The sequence below is a fragment of the Miniopterus natalensis genome, chromosome 3 (genome assembly GCF_054644295.1).
Source record: "Miniopterus natalensis isolate mMinNat1 chromosome 3, mMinNat1.hap1, whole genome shotgun sequence".
Lineage (NCBI taxonomy): Eukaryota > Metazoa > Chordata > Mammalia > Chiroptera > Miniopteridae > Miniopterus > Miniopterus natalensis.
In genome coordinates, this window is record NC_142083.1 from 93,125,935 (window position 1) to 93,148,461 (window position 22,527).

Here is a 22,527-nt window from a genome sequence, read left to right on the forward strand (position 1 = left end):
GGCTCTCCAAGGGCTAGCGGGGTGCTTGACCTGGACTCCTGAAAGCCCAAGGGACACTGGGCTCTGCCCAGACCTGAATGAGGTCCTGACACAATTGTGCACAAGGCAGGAGCCCTGGGCCCCACAAAACTTCTGTGGACATTCTACCTACAGCCCCTTCTGGGGTTGAAATCTGTCTGGCCAACCTAGGAAGGGCTGTCAGCAAACCTCTCCCCACCTCTGAAGTCAAGACCTAGTTCGGGTGCTGAGAAGAAAGACTCAGATGACAGCAAAATCCCTATCCCAGTCCCATTTTGTTTGTGTAGGCCCTGGGGCAAGACAACAAACACAGCATGTCCGGGAGCCTCCCCCAGCATGGCTCTGGGGATTCCCCCAGGAAGAGCCCCCACCGATCAGCTCCTTTCTGTCCCCAGAGTGGCTCCTGCTCCCTCCTTCTGGATGGGGGCCCACAAGGCCTGGGACGGTATAAAAGGCCAGGTGAAGGGTGCCCAGATGCAAGACTCCCCAGTGCCAGGACTGGGAGACAAGACTTTCCTGGCCAGGTAGGGTTGTGCTCCCCTCCCATGGATGGGGCTCCACAAGGTCAGGCAGAGCTCTTCTTTGAGAGTCAGGTGGCCTGTCCTTTCTCTCCAGGAGCCTTGGGACTCACGAGACAGAAACCATGCTGCTGTGGCTGACCCTCACCTTCCTGTGGAGCACCACTTGTTGGGCAGATCGTAAGTCTGGCTGGGTCTGTCTCCCTCCCGCCCACCCCCCTGGTGGCCACCCTCACCTGCTCCAATGAGGACACCCTGAGGAGGTTTAGGCCCAACCCTGGACTAACTCTAGTCTCAGGACCATCCCATCTGCCTGGATGGCTTTGTCCAGCTCTGTAAAAAGATAACCTATATATTACCATGTGATTTTTCTCTCTCTCCCCCACCTGGTTTTTTCATCCCTCTAGAGATGTATGGGAATGGAGGAGGCTCGTATTTCAGTAGCTCTACAGAAAACACACAAGATATATCTGGGATTCGGGTGTTTATAAGTCCTATAGGCATATTTAGGAGGTGAGTAAGAGCAGGGCACAAAGCCCTATCGCCATGTCCCAACTCATGCCACAGTCTTGGGAACTTGGGGAGGGGGGCTTACCTGCCTTTTCTCCAGCATCCTCACCAGGCTCTTGCTGACTCTTTGAGGCCAGCTCTGTCCTTGGAGTCACAGAGCCACCAGCTATCACCTTTTGGTTTGTCCCTTCTCCTCAGTCACCTCCTCTCCTGCATACCAGTCCCACTTCTTTCTGCCTCCAACTGCAGGTCCAGACACTGCTTCTTGGGTTGATCTAAAACAGTGGTAGATGATGCTTCTCCCTACTTTCTCCATTCAACACAAACTCATCTCAACCAAAACCAGCCCTTCGGTCTGAGAATACCTGATGGGAAAATCAGGGGAAGGTTAGGGTCAAAGATGAAAGGAAGTGAGGGTCAGAGTGGACCACTGCCTGAATACAGTTCGCCAGAAGCGTGTAGAGGCCGAAAGCCTTGGGCCATTCCCCTAATGTGAGGGTGGTATCCTTGCTCAAAGCCTGGGGAAAATATTTGCTCTGCACTTAAGGGGTCCTGGGGACCTGAGAGAGAGAATGGGGCAAAGCAGCCAGTACCAAAGGGGACAGAGTATGGACAGGGAGCCATGGAGAAGGAGCCTCTGGGATAAGCACCAAGGTGGGAGAAAGGACACAGATAAGCTCAGATGAGCAAAGCTAGTGGAATTCCCCCAGGTGAGTGTGAGAAGTCACTTGCTTCCCAGGGCTGTGACCTGATCTAGTTGGAGTGACTTGGTCTCAGGAAACCCAAGGTTGGCCATGGAATAGCTTCCTGCCAAGAGCAAGGATGACAGCTGGCACAGCCTGAGGGTCATGGTGATCGGGCCTTTTGCAGAGCTCTCCTTATGGATGATCTCAGTGCCTGCTCCCAGCAATCACTCCCACTTTTCAGATGAAGAAACTGAGGCCCAGAGAGGCTGGGCAACAAGCCCCGGACCACAGAGCCCCAAAGCAGCAGAGCAGAGGGTTTGAGACGAGCATGTCTGTCTCAGGAACCCCAAACCATGTGCTCAGGGACTTACCTGCAGTGACAGAAATGTTCTCCTTGCTGATGGCTGGGGGGAGGGGTAGTGTGGGGGAGAGAGGACCTGGGGAGTGGTGAGTCAGCCTAGATCCAGAGTGTTCAAAGTTCCCCCTTTCTCCCAGTATCCAGTTTAAATATGGATCCTCCTGGAGCGAAAGACTTGGAGTCTTAGGTGGGCGTGCCCAGGAATTCATCCTGCAGCCAGATGAATACATCATAGGGGTGTACGGCTCGCACAGGATTTACCTCCGCTACATGGTCATATATACCAACCTCGGGCGCTGGGCCACATTTGGGAAGGAAGAAGGCCGCAGCTTTGTCGCCTACCCTGATCAGCCCGATAAGGTGCTCATAGGACTCTTCGGCCAGCATCGACCCCTTGGCATCACGGGCATCGGTTTTCATTGGGATTATCCTCTGGTAGATCCGGTCACTGAACAACCACAGACCACCCAGATGAGTTAAGCATCGTCCGCATAAGCCAAGGTTGCCGCTTGATCCCTGGCCAGGGCACATGCAAAAATTACCCAATGAGTATATAATAAGTGGAAAAACAAATCTCTCTCTTTCTCCTCCTCCCTCAAATTAATAAATACAAATTAAAAAGAGAAAGAACAACCAAATAACACTACAAAACACGAGCGCTCTTAGGTCCCCAAGAAAGGGGGCATGGATCACCCTGCTGAGGCCCCGAGGCTGGTGGTAGCCCTGGCTCAGAAGCCCGTAAATAAATCTTCTTCAGGAACAGTGCGTGCAGGCGTGGTTCCTGGGTCTGGGGTATGGCCAAAGCCCTCTGAGCTTGGGGGATCTGGCCTCTGGGTTTGAGCTCAGTGAGTGGAGCTGTGGGATGAGACAGGAGGTGGGTCTGACACCCCAGGCCCTCGAGATTCTGTCAAGGATGCGAGGACCAACCCTGGGCTGATCCCACAATGGTTGAGGATTACAGGCTTCAAGGAGATGTCCCCTCCGCTCCCCACCCCAAGCCCAGCCAGCTGGCCTCTGCTGGCCCAGGCTCAGTTCTAGGTTTCTCTGAGTGTGCAAGGGGCCTCAGGAAAGCCACTCATTCATTCACTCATTCACTCACTCAGCACACATTTGCCAAGACCTCACCCATGCCAGGCTCTCCTGGGTACTGGGGGTGTAAAGAAAAAGAGACATGAAGGGCATCTCATGGGGGATGATTGCAGAAGCAGATGGTGGCAGTTGGTTGTGGCATCTGCGTTGATGGGGATATTGGAAGGACATGGTGCACAGGCACCTTCCCAGAGGTGGGGCGGTGGGGCTGTGATTCAGGGAAGCTTTCCTGGAGCAGGCAATGTCTGAGCTAAGTCCTAAAGGCCGAGTGAGAACTGGCCACGTGGAGGCAAGAGGAAGCGGTCCTTCCAGACAGAGGGATCAACATGGGCAAAGGCGAGAGCCAGAGAGAGCCAAGGACAGCGCTCCTTGAAGTGTGGTAAATTATTATAGAGCAACGGAAAACTAGTGCAGAGCCCAGACTTGGCATTCTTCACATGCCCTTTCCCAAGCCTGGAATCCCACATGAGCTCTTGCCAAGGTCTGAGTCCCAAAATCCTCCCGGGACGAGGCTTCCAAACATTTTGGACCATGACCCGCAGGAAGAAACACATTCTATGTTGTGACACAGAGCACACACGGGCCTATCAAAGCACAACAGCCAAACAGTGATCGTGCCAAATCCCCATCCCACCTGAACTCCCTGCTCACAGCAGCCCTCTAAGGACGGGACTTCCATTGTTGCCATTTGCAAAGGGAGAAAACTGAGGCACAGAAAGCACAGTGGCTTGGCCTAGGTCACACAGCAGCATGTGGTAGAAAAAGAGGTTCAACTTGAAGAGGTCCAGCTGCAAAGTCTGGGCTCAGACCCACAGACCAAGGCAAAGATTTCCCAACTGGTTCTCATCTTTCTGTGAGAGAGACGGCTGACCCATTTCTTTTCTCTACTTTAATTTTCATTTTAAATGCTGGTTGAGAGCTACTTAGGGATTCTTAACTTAGAGCCTGTGGGGAAAATTCAAGGAACCCATGAACTTGGGTGAGGGAAAACGTTACCTCCTTTTTTCCATTGTCTTCTCCTGGGAATTTTGTTCTGCCTTCAATTATGAATGTGACCTTGTTCACCTCCTCACCAGTGCCTGTGACCTTGTCATATTCATGACCGTTGTCCCAGATACCTGGAAATATACACTCATCACTACTTCAAAAGTATGGGTGTTTTCAGACTTGTCTTTTAATGTGTCAGTAATAAAAGCACAGAAATTTATTGAATACATATAAGAAACATTTTCACAAGTGTATCTGAGGTAGCTTTGCAGGGCCCCCTTTTCTTTCAACGTTGGGGGAGAAGCCACCTGTTGTCCCACCTTCATCCTGCTCTCCCAGCTCCAGGGCCACTGCTGCTGCATAATTAATGTCTTGCCCTTGGCTTGCAGAAACGGAAATCTGTTTTCAGTACTAAAAGGATTCTTGACCCCTTTCACCCGTGCTCACCTTTCTTGGTGCTGACAACTGCAAAGCGTGGGGGGACCCAGCTTCCCACTACCTCCTGGTGTAGCAACAAGGATGGTCAGAAATGGGACAATGTTGACTCGAAAAGGAAGGGCACCAACCCCCTAACAGTCCTCGCCTGGTGATGGGGATCAGGCAGGAGGAGAGAGGGGGAGGGGAGCAGGAAGAAGAGGGGGAGGAGGCGCAGACCATGGCACCCGCTCAGGGGCTGTTGTTCAGACTGATTGCGAAGCACAGTCGGTGGCACAGTCAACCCTTATTTGTGCACCGCTTCTCAGGAATCCCTCCATCGTTCCCGCAGCAAACCCAGCACGTCCTCCTGCCAAGCTCTGCCTGGCACCACGGAGTCAGGCGTTGGTTCAGGCGCCCCACTTGCTCTCAGGCTGGGGGTGGGGGCGGGGAGGTCATCAGGGTGCAATCCTCTCATAGCGCCCGGGTCCAGGGCCAGAACCGTGGGTGTGGGAGCCCGGCGGGGCCCAGGCCCACTCCCTTTGGTGACAAGGACCATGCAGGCGCACGGATGTGCAGAACCTTTATGCAACACGGGCCTTCAGGGTCTCTCTGGCCATGCCGGTTGGTGCTCGCGAGTCACCTCGTCTCCCGGCCCTGCCAGGCCGCGAGGAGGCTACGTTAGGTGGGACCCAGGACCCTCGGGCGACCTCGCTGGGACCCCTTCCCCGCGGCGGTGGTCGACTCTCCGGTGCCCGCGGGGGCGCCTGGGCCGGCAGATCGCCACTTGACGCCGATCGCGGAGAGGCAGGAGCGGCGGTGCCGGCCGCCGGCTGACGGGAGCTGCGGGCCGCGGCGGGAGGACCGCGCTGACCCGCGGCCCGCCGGGCGCCCGAAGACGGCCTGTCGCCCCCTGCTGGAGCTCCCGCGCAGGTGCTGGTGCGGGCGCGCGCTGCGGGCCCCCGCGGGGACTCGCCCGCCCACAGGAATTCCCGCGCCCCGGCCGTCGCGGCCTCGGCACCTGCCCAAGGCTCAGGGGCATTGTGGGAAACAGGAGGACTCACTGGCCCCGCGCGCGCCACCCTCCTCCCAGCTCCGCACCCCCAGGCTAGGAAGGCCTCCAGCCCTCTACCCTCCGTGACAACCCTCGGCCCCCGAGGCCGCCCCCTGGGGCTCCTCCCTGTCCCGCGCGTGCACTTCCCTCTCCCGGACAGGCGTTTTGCTCACCCGTCCTCCAGACAAGTTGTCGTGGCCGCTCCTTCCAAAAAGTTTCGGAGGCCCCTTTGGGACGCATCCCTCATCCTCAGTCCCCAGAGAGTCTGGCCCCAAGTGTGGGCATGAGACCCGCAGCCGTGGTCTTGGTTCCCCGGCTGCCCCTGAGTCTATCCCTGCTTGTCCGAGGGGTCCTGGGGACAGCGGCAAGCTGGCTGGGGCAGAGGCCGCAGCCCAGGCGTTGCGGGCGGTGGCCTCCTGCTGCCCCGGTGGGGAGGCCTCTCTAAGAGGGCGGGCGGCTTTCCCAGTCGGGCCTTCCTCCTGCAGCCCCCTCCCCCAGCCACCCAGAGCGAGCCCTCTGGCCCAGCCGTCACCTAGGCCCCGTGGACCACAGGTGGGCCTTGACTCAGGCTGAGCCAGCCATTCTCAGGGCCGGAGATGGGCCAGTTGGGTTCTGCCTGTGCCTGGTGGTGTCACGTGTGAATAGGGGCCTGTGGGGCAGCCTGTCCACCAAGGGGCTGGAAACTGAAATAGAAAGACAGAGAGATGGCCTGAATGGTCTTCCAGCCAGGCTCTAGACTTTCTAAATCAGCTATCCCTGTTCTTACATTCCAAGATGCATCCCAAGTAGGAATGCTAGATATGCGCAGGTCACTCAGTTAAATTTGAACTTCAGATACACAACGAATACTTTTTTAGTGTAAGTATAGGTATATCAAACATTGCATTGCTAAAAAGTATAACTATGTCCTAAACATTGATTTGTGTGTTTTTTTTAGTATAAGCATATCCCAAATACTGCATGAGGCGTATTTATACTAAAAAGTTATTTGTGTGTATCTGAAAGTTAAAGTTAACAAGGTGTACTGTACTTTTATTTGCTGACTTTGGCAGCCCTAACCCAAGACACTTTGGGTGCTGTGGGAGGAGAGGGCACTGGTGGGAGCGGTCAGGACTGGGTCTGTTAGGGGGGACCCCCCCCTCTAGGTCAGAGGAAAGGACAGATGAGGGAGACAGAACTGTACGTGATGCAGCAGGTTTCTGCTGCTCACTACCAAGGCCACCAAGGCACCAGGAAATCCCTGGAGAAGGGATCCTTCAGATGTTCCCCTTCTGACACATGTGTGCGTGAGCCTTTCCAAGCTTTGAGCACTTTCACTAGCTTTATTTAGGACTTGCCTCTCCCCACTCAAGCCTGAATCATTCCCTTCTCCCTCTAGCACTCGGGCCCTCCGTGGGGGCATTCAGGTCAGGGGGAGAAAGTGAGACAAAGGTGGTGCTGGGTGGAATAGTTAGGAAGCACAAGCTGGGAAGGCAGGGTCTGCTCTAGGGCTCCAGTGGTTTGAAACCGTCCTCAGAGAAGCAGCAAAGAGTCGGCACATTTGGGCTGCCAGCCCGGGAAACCCTGAGTCTTAGTCACTCCTTGAGGAGACCCATCATCCCCACAAAGATCCAGACCCCCTGGGCCCTCCCCCTGCTATTCTCCCCTTACATAGAAGTGGGAGCTGCCGCCCCAGCCCTGCATTTCTGCAGGCAGATGTATATCAGAGAGAGTGGGGCAGAAAGTGAGGAGGCAGGACAGTTCCTGGGGCCACAGACCTCATCTTCAAATGTCTAGTCCAGCTCTGCATTCAGCAGGGGTGAAGGCCAGGGCTTCATGATGGGTAGGTAAGGACAGGAAAGGGCAGAGTCTTACCCTGAGCACTGACGGCAGGACTGGAGAGGAGTGAGAGGACCAGGAACAACAGCATGGCTTCGAGGTGGCACCCCACGACCTGGACCTTGGGGTCAGGAGTGACTAACTTCAAGGAAACATCAGGGGAGGCTCTGGGGAAGAGAGGTCAGGTGTGAGGGTCCTGCAGTCCCTGGAGGCAGAGTAAAGGGAACTGAGGAGAACCTTCTTTTCTTACAGATTTCAGGTATTAATGAGAAGACAGAATCCGGGGCTGTTTCACAACTGCGCTACCTGCACAGTGGCTCGTACAGGCCCCAACTGGTCAGACGCTCTGCTGACACCATCCTGAAATTCATAAGTTTTGATTAAGGGGCCTCACATTTTCTTTCTAATTTTTGTTGATTGATTGATTTTGAGAGAGAGAGAGAAAAAAACATCAACCTGCTGTTCCACCCATTTGTGCACTCATTGGTTGACTCCTGCATGTGCCCGGACCTGGGATTGAACCCATAACCCCAGGGCACCAGGATGACGCTCCAACCAACTGAGCTACCTGGCCAGGGCAGGGCTTCACATTTTCATTTTTCATTGGGTCCCCCAAAGTATGCAGCTAGCCCTGAAAAAGACTCTGATTCCCGAGGACTCTGCTCACCCTTTCTCCCTGATTTAGTCTCCAGGTGGGTCAACTTTCGCCTCCCCCTTCCCTTCCAGCCCCCAGCCTCCCTCCTACCTGCTCTGTATAGTCTGAGCCTTTCAGCCTGTCCATTTATGACCAGGCACCATCCAGCCACATCCACCACCAGTGGGGCCTTGAACGCTCTGCCCTTGCCAGGGACTCCATTTGGGGTGTCCTGGAGGGGTGCTGATTGCTCAGTGTTTGTGTTCCTATCCACAGGCCTCCTGAAAAATAAGCCCCACAGCACAGACCAAGCCCATGGGACACAGGAAGAGCCAATGAGGGTTAAGGAGAACAGTCACATTGACCAACCAAGGCGAGGGATGGTTCAAAGCCAAGGGATGTTTGCAGAGCCCTGGGTATGTGAGGAGGAAGAAAGCAGGTCCTGCCCAAGATGACCCCCAAGGGACTGGAAACACAGAAGCAACTGCCCAGAGCAGAAGGTCAGCCACAGAAAATGTTCGAGACAGGCCCCCTGTCCTTTCCTCATTTTGGTGAATTTGCTTAAGTTCTTTTTAGATTCCCTAATTAAAAGGTGACTTTCGCTGCCAGGTCCAAGGGCTCACAATAATGCCCACTGATGGAGCATTCACTCAAACCAACCTTCATGGTTTTGTCTACTTCTTCTAAAGTTAGATCATGTGGTACTCTATAGAGTTTTGATATTCGACTGTGTTCTCCCTGAATTTTCCTGTATTTTAATCAGCTTTATTGAAGCATAATTTATATATAATAAAAATGCATCTATGTTAACAGTACATTTTGATGAATTTTGACAAATGTATACACCTATGTAACTCAAAATGCAGACAGCTTTTGTCGCTCCAAAAAGATCTCCTGGTGTCCCTTGGCACTCAGTTCCCTCCCAAACTCAGTTCCAGGTAATCTATCTGCTTTTTGTCACTATGAATTAGTTTTACCTTTTTGAAAATTTCATATAAAGGAAATTATATACTATATATTCTTTTGTGTCTGGCTTTTTTAATTCAACGTTATGATTTTGAGATTCACCTATGTTATTTGTATTTTAGTAGTGTGTTCCTTTTTTATTGCTAAGTAGCATTTCATTTAATCTACCCATTTACCAGCCGATGAGCATTTGCGTTGTTTGTTTTGGGCCACTATGAATAAAGCGTCTATGAACATTTGTGCATGACTCTGAGTAGACATAAGTTTTCATTCCTCTTCAGTATATGTCTAGGGGTGGAAGTGATAGGGTAAGTGTCTGTTTAAGTTGATAAGAAACTGCGAAACCACTTTCCAAAGTGCCGTGTTGCATTCCCACCAGCAATGTATGAGTGTTCCAGTGGTTCCACATCCTTGCCAACATTTGGCGTTGTCCATCTGTTACATTTGGGCCATCCTGGAACTAATGATGACCATCTTTCTGTGTGCATACTGCCCACTCACATATCTTCCTTTCCGAAGTCTCACCCCAAAACTTTGCCCAGATGTTTGATTTTTTATATTGAACTCTTTCCTTCTGGCTGTTATTTTGGAGCATCAGGTGAAGAGACAATCTAGAGACTCACTGACAACACAGCCCTGGACTCCTTCCCACTTTGACTCCATCTACTTCTGCCTGGGCTCTCCCAGAGGCCTCACGGACCACAGAGAAATGCAAATCAGTGTGGCTAGAGGCAGGGTTTTTCTTATCCTGCAGAAGATGGAGTTTCTCTGAGGCCTTAATTTTCTCGTTTGAAGTTTGAAATATCCCTGTTACCTTGATATAAAAGCCATTCGATGAACTAACTAAAAACATTTCCCATGTCCCAAAGTTGGCTGCTATGCAAAGTTCTGAGGTCCCAGAAAACCTCAGCATATTGTTTATGGATTCCAAAGAAATAATCTGGAGGACTGACTGTGAAAGACATGGGTTTATTAGGACTTAACATGTGCACCAATGGCGGCCAACCGGTAAAGTTATCCCTCTAAGTCCCATCCGACCTGCAGATGGGCCACCCTGGAGGCAGCCAGCCGGTGCTGTTGTTTTGCCGCCACCCAGACTTTCCCAACACAGGTTTTATTGAGCACAGAAAACAGAAAAACAGAGCATGCAAGGAGAAGGAGTAGGAACCTGTGTGCAAGCTCTGTGAGGTCGAAACACCAGCTGTTTACAACCCAAGCTCACATCTAGGAGCAGTTTCCTTTTGGCCTTTCTTGCTGGCCAGGTTCCCAAGGTCTCAAAGTTTGCTTACAGATGGCCCTCCCTATATTACCACAGGGTGGGAGGGAGAGTTGGAGCATAGGAAGGGGCCCATATTCCTATTTATCATATATTTCACCCCAACATGGTGCCTTCCCTTTCCATTTCTATATAATTTGCCCATTATGTTTTCAGCATATATTCTGGGGAAGGAGGAAGGTAGGTGAGACATTGCATTTATATTTTACAGCAACAATCTAATGTACAGTAAAGGAATAACAGACATATATATTAGTATCAGAGTATACAAAGTTGATTTGCAGTCCCAAGAAAATTTTTCAAATCATGTTGAGATAAGATCATTCTGTCAGGCTAACTGGATTTGTTGTCCAAGGCAGCCCAGCTGTAGCAGAGAGGGACATTTCTGAACATACCCAACAGTCTGAAACATTGGACCAGAAAGTCACTCCATCAGCCCATCTCTCAAAGCTGTTGGCCTGCACTGAACTAAGGAGAGTAAGACAAATGTTTCATGGGCACCAACAGAGGCAGCTCAGCGCCGGTGGGTGCATACAGGCCATTGCTCTATCCTGTAAGAATAGTGCTTGTTCAGGTGGTCTCCCTGGCCTCATGTCACCTTTTGATCGCTGACATCCCCTCCGGCCTAGAAAACTAGCTGTGAGAGGAGGGATACAAATCTGCCAGATGGAATAGTAGTTGTCACTTACCAGTATGGTAGGTTTATGAGCAAGTCCTGGGCAAGACTCCCCCCATGGGGCTAAGAGGGCCCACCAGCAGGTACTAGTTTAAGTTTCCCAGGGCCAGGTTAATATACTAGCTCCAGGGTGTATGTCTTGGGGTCTTGGCAACAACAAGTTATTTTCCGTTCCCCAACAAGGTCTTATTTTAATATCCGTTGTTTGAACTTGCACTCAGTGGGGATGCCCGTGTCTGCTGTGGCATCTGGAAGCTGCAGGTCTATCTGGTTGGGGATTTTTATTCATGGTTAGTAGTATGTCAGAGAGTTTTGTGGTCCATCCTTGTAATGACACTTCTTTAGTTTTTAGGGCATTTTTTAACAGTCCATTATAACGTTCTATTAGTCCAGTTCCTGTTGGATTACAAGGGGGGTGCTGTCACTGTTCAATGTTGTGGCTTTTAGCCCAGTTTTGTATATAATGCCCTGTTGTCAGCGCAGATGCTGCTCCGCACATACACAACACTATTGACAAGTTGTAATAATGTGAGTCATTTTTTTAAATGTATCTTTATTGATTTCAGAGAGAGGAAGGGAGAGAGAGAGAGAGAGAGAGATAGAAACATCAATGATGCGAGAGTCATTAATCTACTGCCTCCTGCACGCCTTCAACTGGGGATTGAGCCTGAAACCCGGGCATGTGCCCTGACCGGGAATTAAACCACGATCCCCCGGATATCTGCTTCATCATTCCCTGGACATTGTAACCGTTGATGTTCTGTGACATGATAAAGGGTCACCTCCTTAGTCCATACAGCCATCCGTATGCCAATCCACATGGTCTGTTCCCACAGGGATCTCTTGTTGATAGTCCAGCCCTGAGTATGCTGTTTAAGGGCCTGTCTTTTGCATGAGCCATCAGTAGACCATGCTTCAGGTAGCACTGGGCCCTTACCTGCTTTCCCTGGCAAAGGACCAGTAAGCTCTTCCTTGGGAGCCTTTTCAACATCTCCTTTGACACAAAGGTGACCGGCCCCAACGGTATCTGCAGTTCCCGGCTAAGAGGAGATGTTGAATGGACATGTTTCTGCTGCAGGAAAACACTCCATCTTATTATAGTTTGTGTCTGTGCTGCATCACATTTTGGGGTGTGAGACATGTCATACAGCCACCCCTTGATGGGATAGGTGGTCTGCACCATTACAGAAGAGCTTCCAGTTATAGGCTCTGTTGCTTGCAGGGTGTGGTAGGTGGCATAGAGCTGTTTCTTCATTAGGCTGTATCTTTCTTCAGTCCCTTTCCATACCTGGGACTAAAACCCTATTCTAACGTGGAGCCTCTTCTGTCACTGCCAAGGACCCCATGACATTCACTCTTGGGTTACGAGTACATCCAATTCCCCGGGTAGGGCTGGATCAGAGCTACCAAATGCCTCTACCTGTTTAACTGTTCCTTTCCCTTTCTCAAAAGCCTGCTGGTGCTTCTTCCGCCAATCCCACTGTTGCCTTTTCCTTATAAGAGCCTACAAAGGTTTTAGGTGCACAATTCTACAATAAATTATCTGTACACTGTATTGTGTTTACCATTCCAAGTCAAGTCTCCTTTTATTATTATGTATTTCCCCTAGATATTTTTCCATCTCCCCCACTCTTTTTTTTCTAGTACTCACCATATTGTTGTCTGGGTTTGTGAGTTTTTTCATTTACAATAGTCAAGATTTGGAATCAGTGGAAGTCGTATTTATTTATTTATTTTTAATATGTTGTGTGTTTTTTCTTGATTTCAGGGGGAAGAAGGGAAAGGGAGAGAGAGAGACAAACATCAATGATGAGAGAGAGTCACTGATTGACTGAGGACAGAGCCTGAAACCCAGGCATGTGCTCTGACCAGAAATTGAACTGCAATCCCCTGGTTCATAGGTCCATGCTCAACCACTGGGCCACGCTGGCAGGGCTCAAAGTCTTTTTTTTTTTTTTTTTTTTTAAATACAAGCAAAAGTTTATTTAATCAAAGTCCGTTTTAATTCCTTAAAGTTTTCTGGTGACATTCAGAGTCTATGCATGTCTCTCTCAAACATGACAGGCCGTTCAAAGTCTTGGTTCATAAAATCAGTTTTCAATTGTGTCCTGTTATAAAGAGAACAGATTCTCATTGAATTCATGCAAACAACCATATTGCCATGAAAATTAAATAATACTCATTCATTAAGAGTTTCCAAATTCTAGAGGGAGCAGGTAGGGAGAAAAATATAAATGCTTTGGTATTTCTCACAAAGGTATAACATACCACACTGCTCTAAGGAAAAAACAAGTGTCCTTATATCTGGAAAACAAAACATTGTTTTAAAAATTAGTATTATTTTTAACAAAGTCATAAAAACAATAATTATTTTCAGTTCATTCAAGGCCATATGATTTTTTTAAAATTCAGATCATCTGTCAGTATTCCTATAAATCCAATTTGAAGCTGCGATCTGAAAATTTATTCTTAAACCTTTATAAGTCACAGTTCTTTCCACAGTCCTTTCCATGGATCTTTAAGATGGAAGCTCTTTGCAAATGCATCAGAATAAAACAGTGACCGTCTGTGAATGACAAAACTTAAAATGGCATGGTTATACATTTGATTATAATGCAATTTACAAAGAACTTTGCTTTTCTGTAAGATGGAACATTCCAAGGTAACAATTGGAATATGAAAGTGCCAGTTTTTCCCCCTTCACATGCTGCTGCTGCAGCTCGCACAGGGCTCGGGGGCAGCACCAATTCCCCCACGATCCCCAGGACCACTGCGGCCTCCGAGCCTCCAGCAGGTGCTCAAAAGACTCATTTTTAAATTTTTCTTTCGTTTTGCCAGCTGTGCTTCCACCACTGATACCAGGACTGAAAGCAGCCCTGCTGGCATTTCCCGGATGTCCCCAGAAAACTCATGTGGTCCCCAGGGTTGCCACCTCATACCACATGGAGCTCCTTTTCCAAAGTGGGGTTCCTCCCACTACATTACACATTGCCTCTCTCTTTTTTTTTTTTTAATATATCTTTATTGATTTCAGAGAGAGGAAAGGAGAGGGAGAGAGAGAGAGAGAGAGAAACATCAATGATGAGAGAGTCATTGATCGAGCCCGCAACCCGGGCATGTGCCCTGACCGGGAATCGAAGCCCAATCGCCTGGATCCTAGGTCGACGCTCAGCCGCTGAGCCACGCCCGGCCAGGCTCATTCCCTCTTCACCAGCCTTTAACTCAGGAATTTCTCAAGAATCTATCCTGTTGATACATCAATTGTTATGCACAGTGCTGAGGTCCAAGAAAACCTCAGCATATTGTTTGTGGATTCCAAAGAAATAATCCAGAAGACTAGCTGTGAAAGACATGGCTTTATTAGGACTTAACGTGTGCACTGGTGGCGGGCAACCCATGAAGTTGACTGCCACACCAGCTGCCGCCGGTGAAGTTGTCCTGCTAAGTCCCATCTGGCCTGCAGATGGGTCACATGGGGGGGAGGGGGGGACAGCCAGTACTATTGTTTTGCCCCCACCCAAACTTTCCCAGCACAAGGTTTTATAGAGTCTGGAAAACAGAGAAAAACAGGGCATGGAGGGGGAGGGGGAGGGCGATGGGCCCGGGTACAAGCTGTGTGAGATCCAAACACTAGCTGTTTACATCTTGAAGCAGTTTCTCTTTGATCTTTTTTGGACCGGGTTGCTGGCCAGGTGTCCAAGGTCTCACAGTCTTATAGGCTTGACTGTACCTCACAGGGTGGGAGGGGGAGCTGGAACATGGGAAGGGGCCCATGTTCCCATTTACCATACAATGGCAAATAGGAAAAGACATTTCAGCAGCAGGGAGAGAGAAAAGAGAAAGAGAAATCAACTCTTCTATGAAATGTGCTTTTAAAATAGTCTTTTTTTCTATTAAAAAGTCATACATGTATATTGCAGAAATTAGGAAATGCAGCTAAATTGAAAAGAAGTCCCACTACCCAGAGGTACTCACTGTTGACATTTTAAGGTATCTCAGTCTGATACTATTGTAATTAACCTAGTTGTTAATAATGGGAAAGAAACAAAAGGAAGGCCAGATATTATAGCCATGTCATTTGGGCAGCCTCACCAGGAAGCTAAAGCCTTACCCTCCCCAGGGAGCCACAGGTCTATTCCCTGCAGATGGCTGGGGGACAGGGCTGGACTGGAAGGAGAGTAGAGGCAGGCCCAGTAAAGTTGGGGTGACATAGGGAAGGTGCTTGTTGTCAGTCACACCTGAGAACAAAGGTCATTGGCTAGAATGGGCATGGCCACTGCAAGGGCACAAAATTTGGGATATTTAATCCCCTGAACAAAGGAGCTCGCTCTTTTGATTGCTCTTGGTTCCTCTTGGCACGCCTGGCTCATGGCTCACACTGGGCTTCCTGGCATTCGCCCTTGTGGCCCACAGCCACATGGACCCCCACATACAATGGACTAATGGGCTGCAACTAGTCTAATCCTGAACTGGACCCAGCTCCAGCACGGAAAGGAAACTCTGGACACTGATGACTCTGCTTCTAGCTTTACTAAAACCCCAGCAACACTTTTTCTATGACTGGACTAAGAGAAATGGAACTTCGGAAACCCAGGGATGTAATTCCAGGGAAATAAAGCTTTTTACCATATCCCATCCTCCCATGGGGGCCTCCGGAAATGCTTATTCCAGTGGTGCCCCAAGAATCCCCCTCCCACCCATGCTTTTCTCCAGTAACAATTCCAGTATTTTTAGAATGCATTTAGACATATAGAAGTTGTTAAGTGGACCAGGTACAGAAACCCAGGTACAGAAACTAGGGTACGGAGACTCATCACAGCAGGAAGACTCACCAGGGCAGGAAGCCCAGGATGCCTAGCAAGGGGTGAAATTGGGAAAACAAGAACCTTGTCCCCAGGGTAATCTGTCCTTCCCGTAGCATATGGCTAGTCATGAGATTTAGACCCCTAAGCGGTTCCTTTCTAAAGATAGCATCTAGGCCTCAGTTGTATTTCAGCTCCAGGCCCAGATAAGCTGTGAAATCACACAAGTGGCCTCCTGGCTGCCTCAGGACCAGCTACATTGGCTAATGACCCCCTGCCCTGGCACCCACCAATCTGTGGAGACCATGACCCTGAAAGAGAACACCTGGAAAGCTGATGAATATTCCATTGAGACACTCCTCTGAGACCTCCCCCAAGACTTCCACCTGCAAGAGAGAGATAAGTAAGCTCAGGACAAAGGACCCAGTGTGTGCTCCCCACTAGGGGAGCAGGCCAGCGCCATTCCTTCCCCCTTCTTCCCTCCAAAGGGATCCCATGAGACTTGCAACCAGGGGAGCAAAGGGCAGCAGCAGCTCCTCCTGGGCTTACCCCTGAACCTGTCTCCAAGGCCCCCTTTTCTCTCTGACTTCCCAGTGAGCCAGAGCAGCCCAGCCTCAGCTCTCCTGTTGCTTCTTCTGTGCACCTTCCTTGTTTCACTGTCCTGAGTATATTTTTGCTGCCATCATGGACCCAATACCCTTTGGCTCAGTGCTGTGTAGCCCTTCTCTTTGGATATCCCCATTCCCCATCCCCTTTTCCTTAAATAAATTTAATTTTTCTTTATTCACCATCTGAGATGGCTACTTAGCCTGCCAGCACACCACCGACTGTTAACCTTTCAAAAGTGTTTAAGTTTAATAAATAGAACACCCAGCCATTGAAGTTGGCTTTAGGGAAGAGAGAATTTATCTGAGGACAAGAAGAGGTGTCCAGAAAGAAAAACTGCCCAGGGAGACTTGAAACAGAAAGAAGAGACAAGAGAATCCAAATCTTGGTGTGTTCAGATGACCCCATTTGAAGCTGAGGGTTGAGAGGTCTGGGGAGGGGAGGAGCAGTCAGGCTTAGACAATACTGAGAAATTCTGTGGTGAAAGGGACTGGCTCCCAAGCGCTGTTTTGGAAACTGGGTTCTGCTGAAGTGTTTTGTGATATGTGCTACCAAGACTCTGTGATTTGGAACTTTTTCCTGCACTGAGGGGATGGATGGATGGATGGATGGATGGATGGATGGATGGATGGATGGATGGATGGAACTCTAGCATTCATCATGCACCTATTTGGGGCCAGGCTTGATGCTAGGTGCTTTCACAGCTGTTACCTCATTTACTCCTCACGAACACTCGTGGGGTGGGTATTAATCTATTTGTACAGAGGAGGAAACCCAGGATGAGTTATAGTAATTTACCCAGTGAGTTGTGGAATTTAAACCGAAGTCTCACCATCCCTCTGCCACCCCTCACTCAAGAATTGGCCCAGCCCGGCTGGGTGTGGCTCAGTGGTTGAGCGTCGACCTGGGATCCAGGCGATCGGGGTTCGATTCCCGGTCAAGGCACATGCCCAGGTTGTGGGCTCGATCAATGACTCTCTCATCATTGATGTTTCTGTCTCTCTCTCCCTCTCCTTTCCTCCCTCTGAAATCAATAAAGATATATTTTTTAAAAAAGAAAAAAAAGAATGGGCCCAGTGCTCACCATCATGGGGGGACAGATGTCCTTTCCTGAGTGTCCATGCACTCCAAGTGCCCAGTCACTTTAGCACTCCCGTAACACAAGGGTTTCCTGCAGATTTCTTTCCACTACTGGGAACTAGGGAATGAGGGGCCCAGGCCCACTCAGTGCCTTTGGCAGAGCTGCCATGTCCCTGTGAATTCCTTCTCAGTTACTCAACTACAAGTTTGGAGATAAGGCCAGGGCAGGGCCTGAGCCCCAAGTCCAAGCTGAGGACGGGACTGTTTATCCTGCGTTTGGTTCCTGCCCCCCATCCTTGACCAAACAGCCTGGCCTTTGGACAGAAGTCAGCCTGTCAGCCTCCCGGAACATGGGAGTAAATCATAATCGCTTCCCTATCCATGTCCTGGCTCAGCCCTACAAGGGGCGTTTGTGTGCCCGCCACGCATGGCTTCTTCCACCAGTGAACCGTGCACCTCCGGGTGCAGCTCCTGGCCACTAACCTCCCCCTGAGCTGGGTCGCCAATCTCAGGACCTGCCAGAGGCTCACCAGGGTGCATAAACTGCCAGCCGTTGGGGGTGCCTTTGAAAGACACCCCACTGGGCAGTCAGGATGGACCAGGCAGCCAGATGCTGAGAGGAGCTGCTGGAGGTGGTGCAGCGCCTGCTCCACCCCCCCCACCCCCACCCTGCTTCCCGGGCGCCAGGACCCACCCCTACTCCTCCCACCCAGGCACCAAGAGAACCCTCTTTGTCTGTTCTAATCAGCCGGGGGCTGGGGGTGGAGTTTTATAAGAAGAACTGTCAGTCTTCTAAATCCTTTACAAATACCACCTGCGGATGAGGCCCTGGAAGGAGAAGACAAACGGGGCTTGTGTTTGTATTGCAGTCAAGGTCAGGCTGAAGAACTCTTTCCGTTGGGTCAGGCTCTTTCCTTCTAACTCACTACTGGCAGCAATGGGATGGGCGGGGGAGGGGGAGAGGGAGCTGGGGAGGCATCCCTGGGGGTGAGTGGGGTGGCTTGGGCTGTCTACAGCTGGAAAATGTGGGGGGGCTCTGAGGAACACACACACACACACACACACACACACACACACACAGGGGCACCTGGGTGGGAGCAGCACAGCGCTGCATGGTGCGGCGCCCTGGACAGCTGGTCATTTGGGGAGAAGGGGAGTTGAGATTTCTGAGGTGGTTCAGGCTCATGCAAGGGAGGTTATCAAAATGTTAGGCACAAATGCAAAAAAAAGGAGGGGTTTTGGTTTTGTTTTAATCCATTTGTACCCCCGCCTCACTTCTTTCTGGTTATTATGAGGAAGAAAGGGCCAGAGAATCCATTAGTAAAATAATACAGGAAAGTTATTAGTGAGAAGCAGTTATCAGATAATACAAGGAATCAGAAAGTCTGGAAACCTCCACCCGGTTCGTGGTGTTCCTTGGGGTCCAGTGAGGCCCGATCAGGAGGCAGCCCCCCAAACGAAGGCAGAAGGGCAGGGAGGAGGCAGGGTGAGGGGGATTGGGAGGGAGAGCAGAGGACAGAGCTCTGAAGGCAACTCCATGGGGAAAAGGAATGACCATTCCAGAACATCCTAGGTGTGTGGCTAAGAGAGAGCAAGCCTTCTGGGGCAGCGGGCTGATCTCGGTCCTCTCAGGCTTAACTCAGAGGCTGCCCGGGCTCGTCTGGCCCCTGGAAGGGCAGAAGCTGCAGAGCTGACAAGTCTACACCCACCCGTCATCCTCTCCCTCTGTCTGGGGCTGACGATTCCAGTCAGTCCTGAGCTCTTGGCTTTGAACCTGGACAGGCCTAGTGGCCCTCCTCAGTGAAATTTTCCAGGGAGGAGAGGGGCAGAGGGGACACAGCCCTCGTTAGGCTAACTGGACTAAAAGCAGGACCACCTTGTCTCACAAAGGAGTTTATTGTGAGGACTTCCCCGTGTTTCTTTCCTCAAGAAAGTGCTGAGCTGGCTCTGACAGGCATGGCTTTGCCCCTGCTTCTAAGACACAGCCAGAGGGTGCTGGCCACCAAGTTGGTAATAGTTCCCAGGGCCCCTGTGGACTGCCCTGTGTCACCAGAAGGAAGGGTAGGAGGTGGTAGATTCACCACTGGCCAGAGCTGCGAGATGAAGGCCTAACATGGCCAGTTGGTGGCCATGTGACCATACAAGGAAGCAAGAGTTCAAAAATCACAAGGTTTTAGGGACTGGGGCTCTTGGGTTAGTTAAGTCATTACTGGGGAGACTAACATCGTCCAGCTTTTTGGACACTCGTGAGAGTGTTAGCAATTACACCAGGACAGGGATCACCCAGGACTGTCCCCCAAAAGTGAAGACATGTCATGCCATAACTGTGAACACGTGCTGAAGAAACGCCAGGTCACACTGCCCAGAGCAATGCTTCTTAAACCGTCTGCGGCGAAGAACTAATGTTTCCCAGTCTACACTGGTTCATGTGCTGCCGTCGCAAACGCCACAGGCTGGGCAGCTTAACCACCGGAATTTATTTTCTCAGTTTTGAGATCAAGGTGTCAGGGGGTTGGTTTCTCTGAGGCCTCTCTTCTTGGTTTGCAGATGGCCGTCTTCTGCTGCATTCATACATGACCTTTCCTCTGTGCACAGCGCATGTCTGTGTCCAAATTTCCTCTTCGTGAAAGGACACCAGGCATATTGGATTAGAGCCCACCCATAGGACCTCATTTTACCTGAATTTGGGGTGGAATCATGTAAGGAGCCCCTTTAGTTGTGCTAACATCAGGCCAGTGAGCACCACTGTGGTGGGAAAAAGAGGTGATAGGACCCTTTGTTTGTGGACTGTTAAGGCCTGAGCTGCCCTGAGACCCCTTTATAGGCTAATCTGAGTGATCGAATAAGTAAATGATAATAGGGCCAAGGAGCAAGTCTAAAAGGAACTCTGTCTTGGTACATGCAAAAAAAGGAAACTGGATCACCAACTTACACCATACACAAGAATAAACTCAAAATAAATAAAAGACTTAAAGGAAGTCACAAAACCATAAAAATCCTAGAAGAAAATCATAGGCAGTAAAATCTCAGGCATCTCAAGTAGTAGAATTTTTGCTGATACATCCCCTAGGGCAAGAGAAACGAAGGAAAAAATAAACAAATGGGACTACATCAAACTAAAAAGCTTCTGCACAGCAAAAGAAACCATTGTCACCGTGCCAGGGTGGCTCAGCGGTTGAGCGTCAACACGTGAAACTGGAGGTCACAGTTCAACACCCAGGCAGGGCACTTGCCCTGGTTGCACACTCCATCCAAGTGCAGGAGGTAGATGATAGATGATTCTCTCTCATCACTGATCTTTCTCTCTCTCTCCCTTTCCCTTCCTCTCTGAAAACAAAAACATTTTAAAAAAGAAAATCATCCTCCAAATGAAAAGGGAATCCACAGTCTGGGAGAACATATTCGCCAATAATACAACTGAAAAGGGGATAATTTCCAAAATCTATAAAGAACTCATACAACTCAACAAAAGGCAAACAAACAATCCGATTAAAAATGGGCACAGGACCTGAATAGACACTTCTCCAAAGAGGACATGCAGATGGCCAAGAGACATATGGAAAAATGCTCAACATCACTAATCATCAGAGAGATGCAGATTAAAACCACAATGAGGTATCACCTCACACCTGCCAGGATGGCTCCATCAACAAATCAACAAACAACAAGTGCTGGAGAGGGTGTGGAGAAAGGGGAGCCCTGGTACACTGCTGGTGGGAATGCAGACTGGGGCAGCCACTATGGAAAACTGTTTAGTTTCCTCAAAAAAATTAAAAATGGAGCTGCCTTTTGACCCAGAGATCCCACTTCTGGGACTATATCCTAACAATCCTGAAACATCCATTAGAAAGACTATATGCGCCCCTAGGTTCATAGTAGTGTTATTTATAATAGCTAAGATCTGGAAACAGCCCAAGTGCCCATCAGTAGATGAGCGGATGAAAAGCTGCGGTACCTTTACACAATGGAATACTACGCAGCTATAAAAAAGAAGGGTGTTTTTTTTTACCCTTTGCAAGAGCATAGATGGACCTGGAGATTATTGTGCTAAGCAAAATAAGTCAGAGGAAGACAAATATCACTTATATGTGGAATCTAATGAACAAAATATACTGATGAACAAAATAGGTCCAGAGGCATGGAGGCATGAAACAGACTGACAGATCTCAGAGGGAAGGAGGGTTGGGAAGAGATTAACCAAAGAACTTATATGCATAGCCCATGGACACAGACAATAGTGTGGTGCAGGCCTGGGGTAGGGCAGGGGCTGGGCAGAGGGTGTCAAAGGGGGTGGGTGTCAGGAACCAGCCTGAAAGACGAACAAACCTGAGTTCGAGCGGTGGGAATGAAAGAGACAGACAAAGTTATGGGATCAGGAGGGCTGCCCTCCAATGAGGTGCAGCCCCAAATGGCTTCAAAGCCTTTATTATATAGTGAGTAACAATTAATAATGAGGTGGGGGTAATACAGAGTAGTTCCTTCAAGGCCGCATGAGTGCTCTTTCAGAGTAAACACCTGCCTCCTGCATGAGCTCAGACCTTGGTAACTACCTTTATCTGGGCTTCTAATGGGAACTTTTGGGGAGGATTGAGTCCTTGGCTTCAGACCCTCAGGTGGCGTGGATCATGTCCAGACACGCCACCGGCTCCCAACAGGTGGGGACGGGGGACATCTGTAATACTGTCAACAATTTAAAAAAAAAGAAAGAAAACTGAAAATAAGTAAATAAAGAAAAGGGACTCTGTTCTTAGCCTTTTATGGGGTACCCAATGAAATGGCTACCACTTCCTGGAATGTGGGTTAAACGCAGTATCTATTGGCTACACAGCATGGTACACAGGCTGGGTGACAAACAGAGCCATGACAAGTAAATATCAGTAGCATTTCCTGGAACCCATATCATCACGGAACAGGGAATTTAAAAGATGTTACTCACACATGGGAAACGTAAAGCAACTAAAAGGATTTAATGCAAAATCTACCAACGGGAGGAAACAAAACAAGTAATGGGTGTAAAACCCAATGGTGAATAAAA

At 49.7% G+C, this 22,527-nt stretch overlaps 1 protein-coding gene across 1 annotated transcript; it reads left to right on the forward strand.

Moving 5' to 3' along the window:
- The first annotated feature begins 438 nt into the window (after positions 1-438).
- Positions 439-2,570, forward strand: ZG16B (zymogen granule protein 16B). The gene is made up of 4 exons (XM_016211413.2): positions 439-542; positions 634-716; positions 944-1,049; positions 2,228-2,570. Exons 1-4 carry the CDS (start codon positions 439-441, stop codon positions 2,568-2,570), a joined length of 636 nt encoding a protein of 211 aa, XP_016066899.2.
- The last annotated feature ends 19,957 nt before the right edge of the window (positions 2,571-22,527 follow it).

Coding starts and splice junctions, on each gene's coding strand:
- ZG16B (XM_016211413.2), top strand. CDS start 439: ATGGGGGCCCACAAGGCCTGGGACGGTATAAAAGGCCAGGTGAAGGGT. Junction 717..943: donor CACCACTTGTTGGGCAGATC/GTAAGTCTGGCT, acceptor TCATCCCTCTAG/AGATGTATGGGAATGGAGGA. Junction 1,050..2,227: donor CCTATAGGCATATTTAGGAG/GTGAGTAAGAGC, acceptor CCTTTCTCCCAG/TATCCAGTTTAAATATGGAT.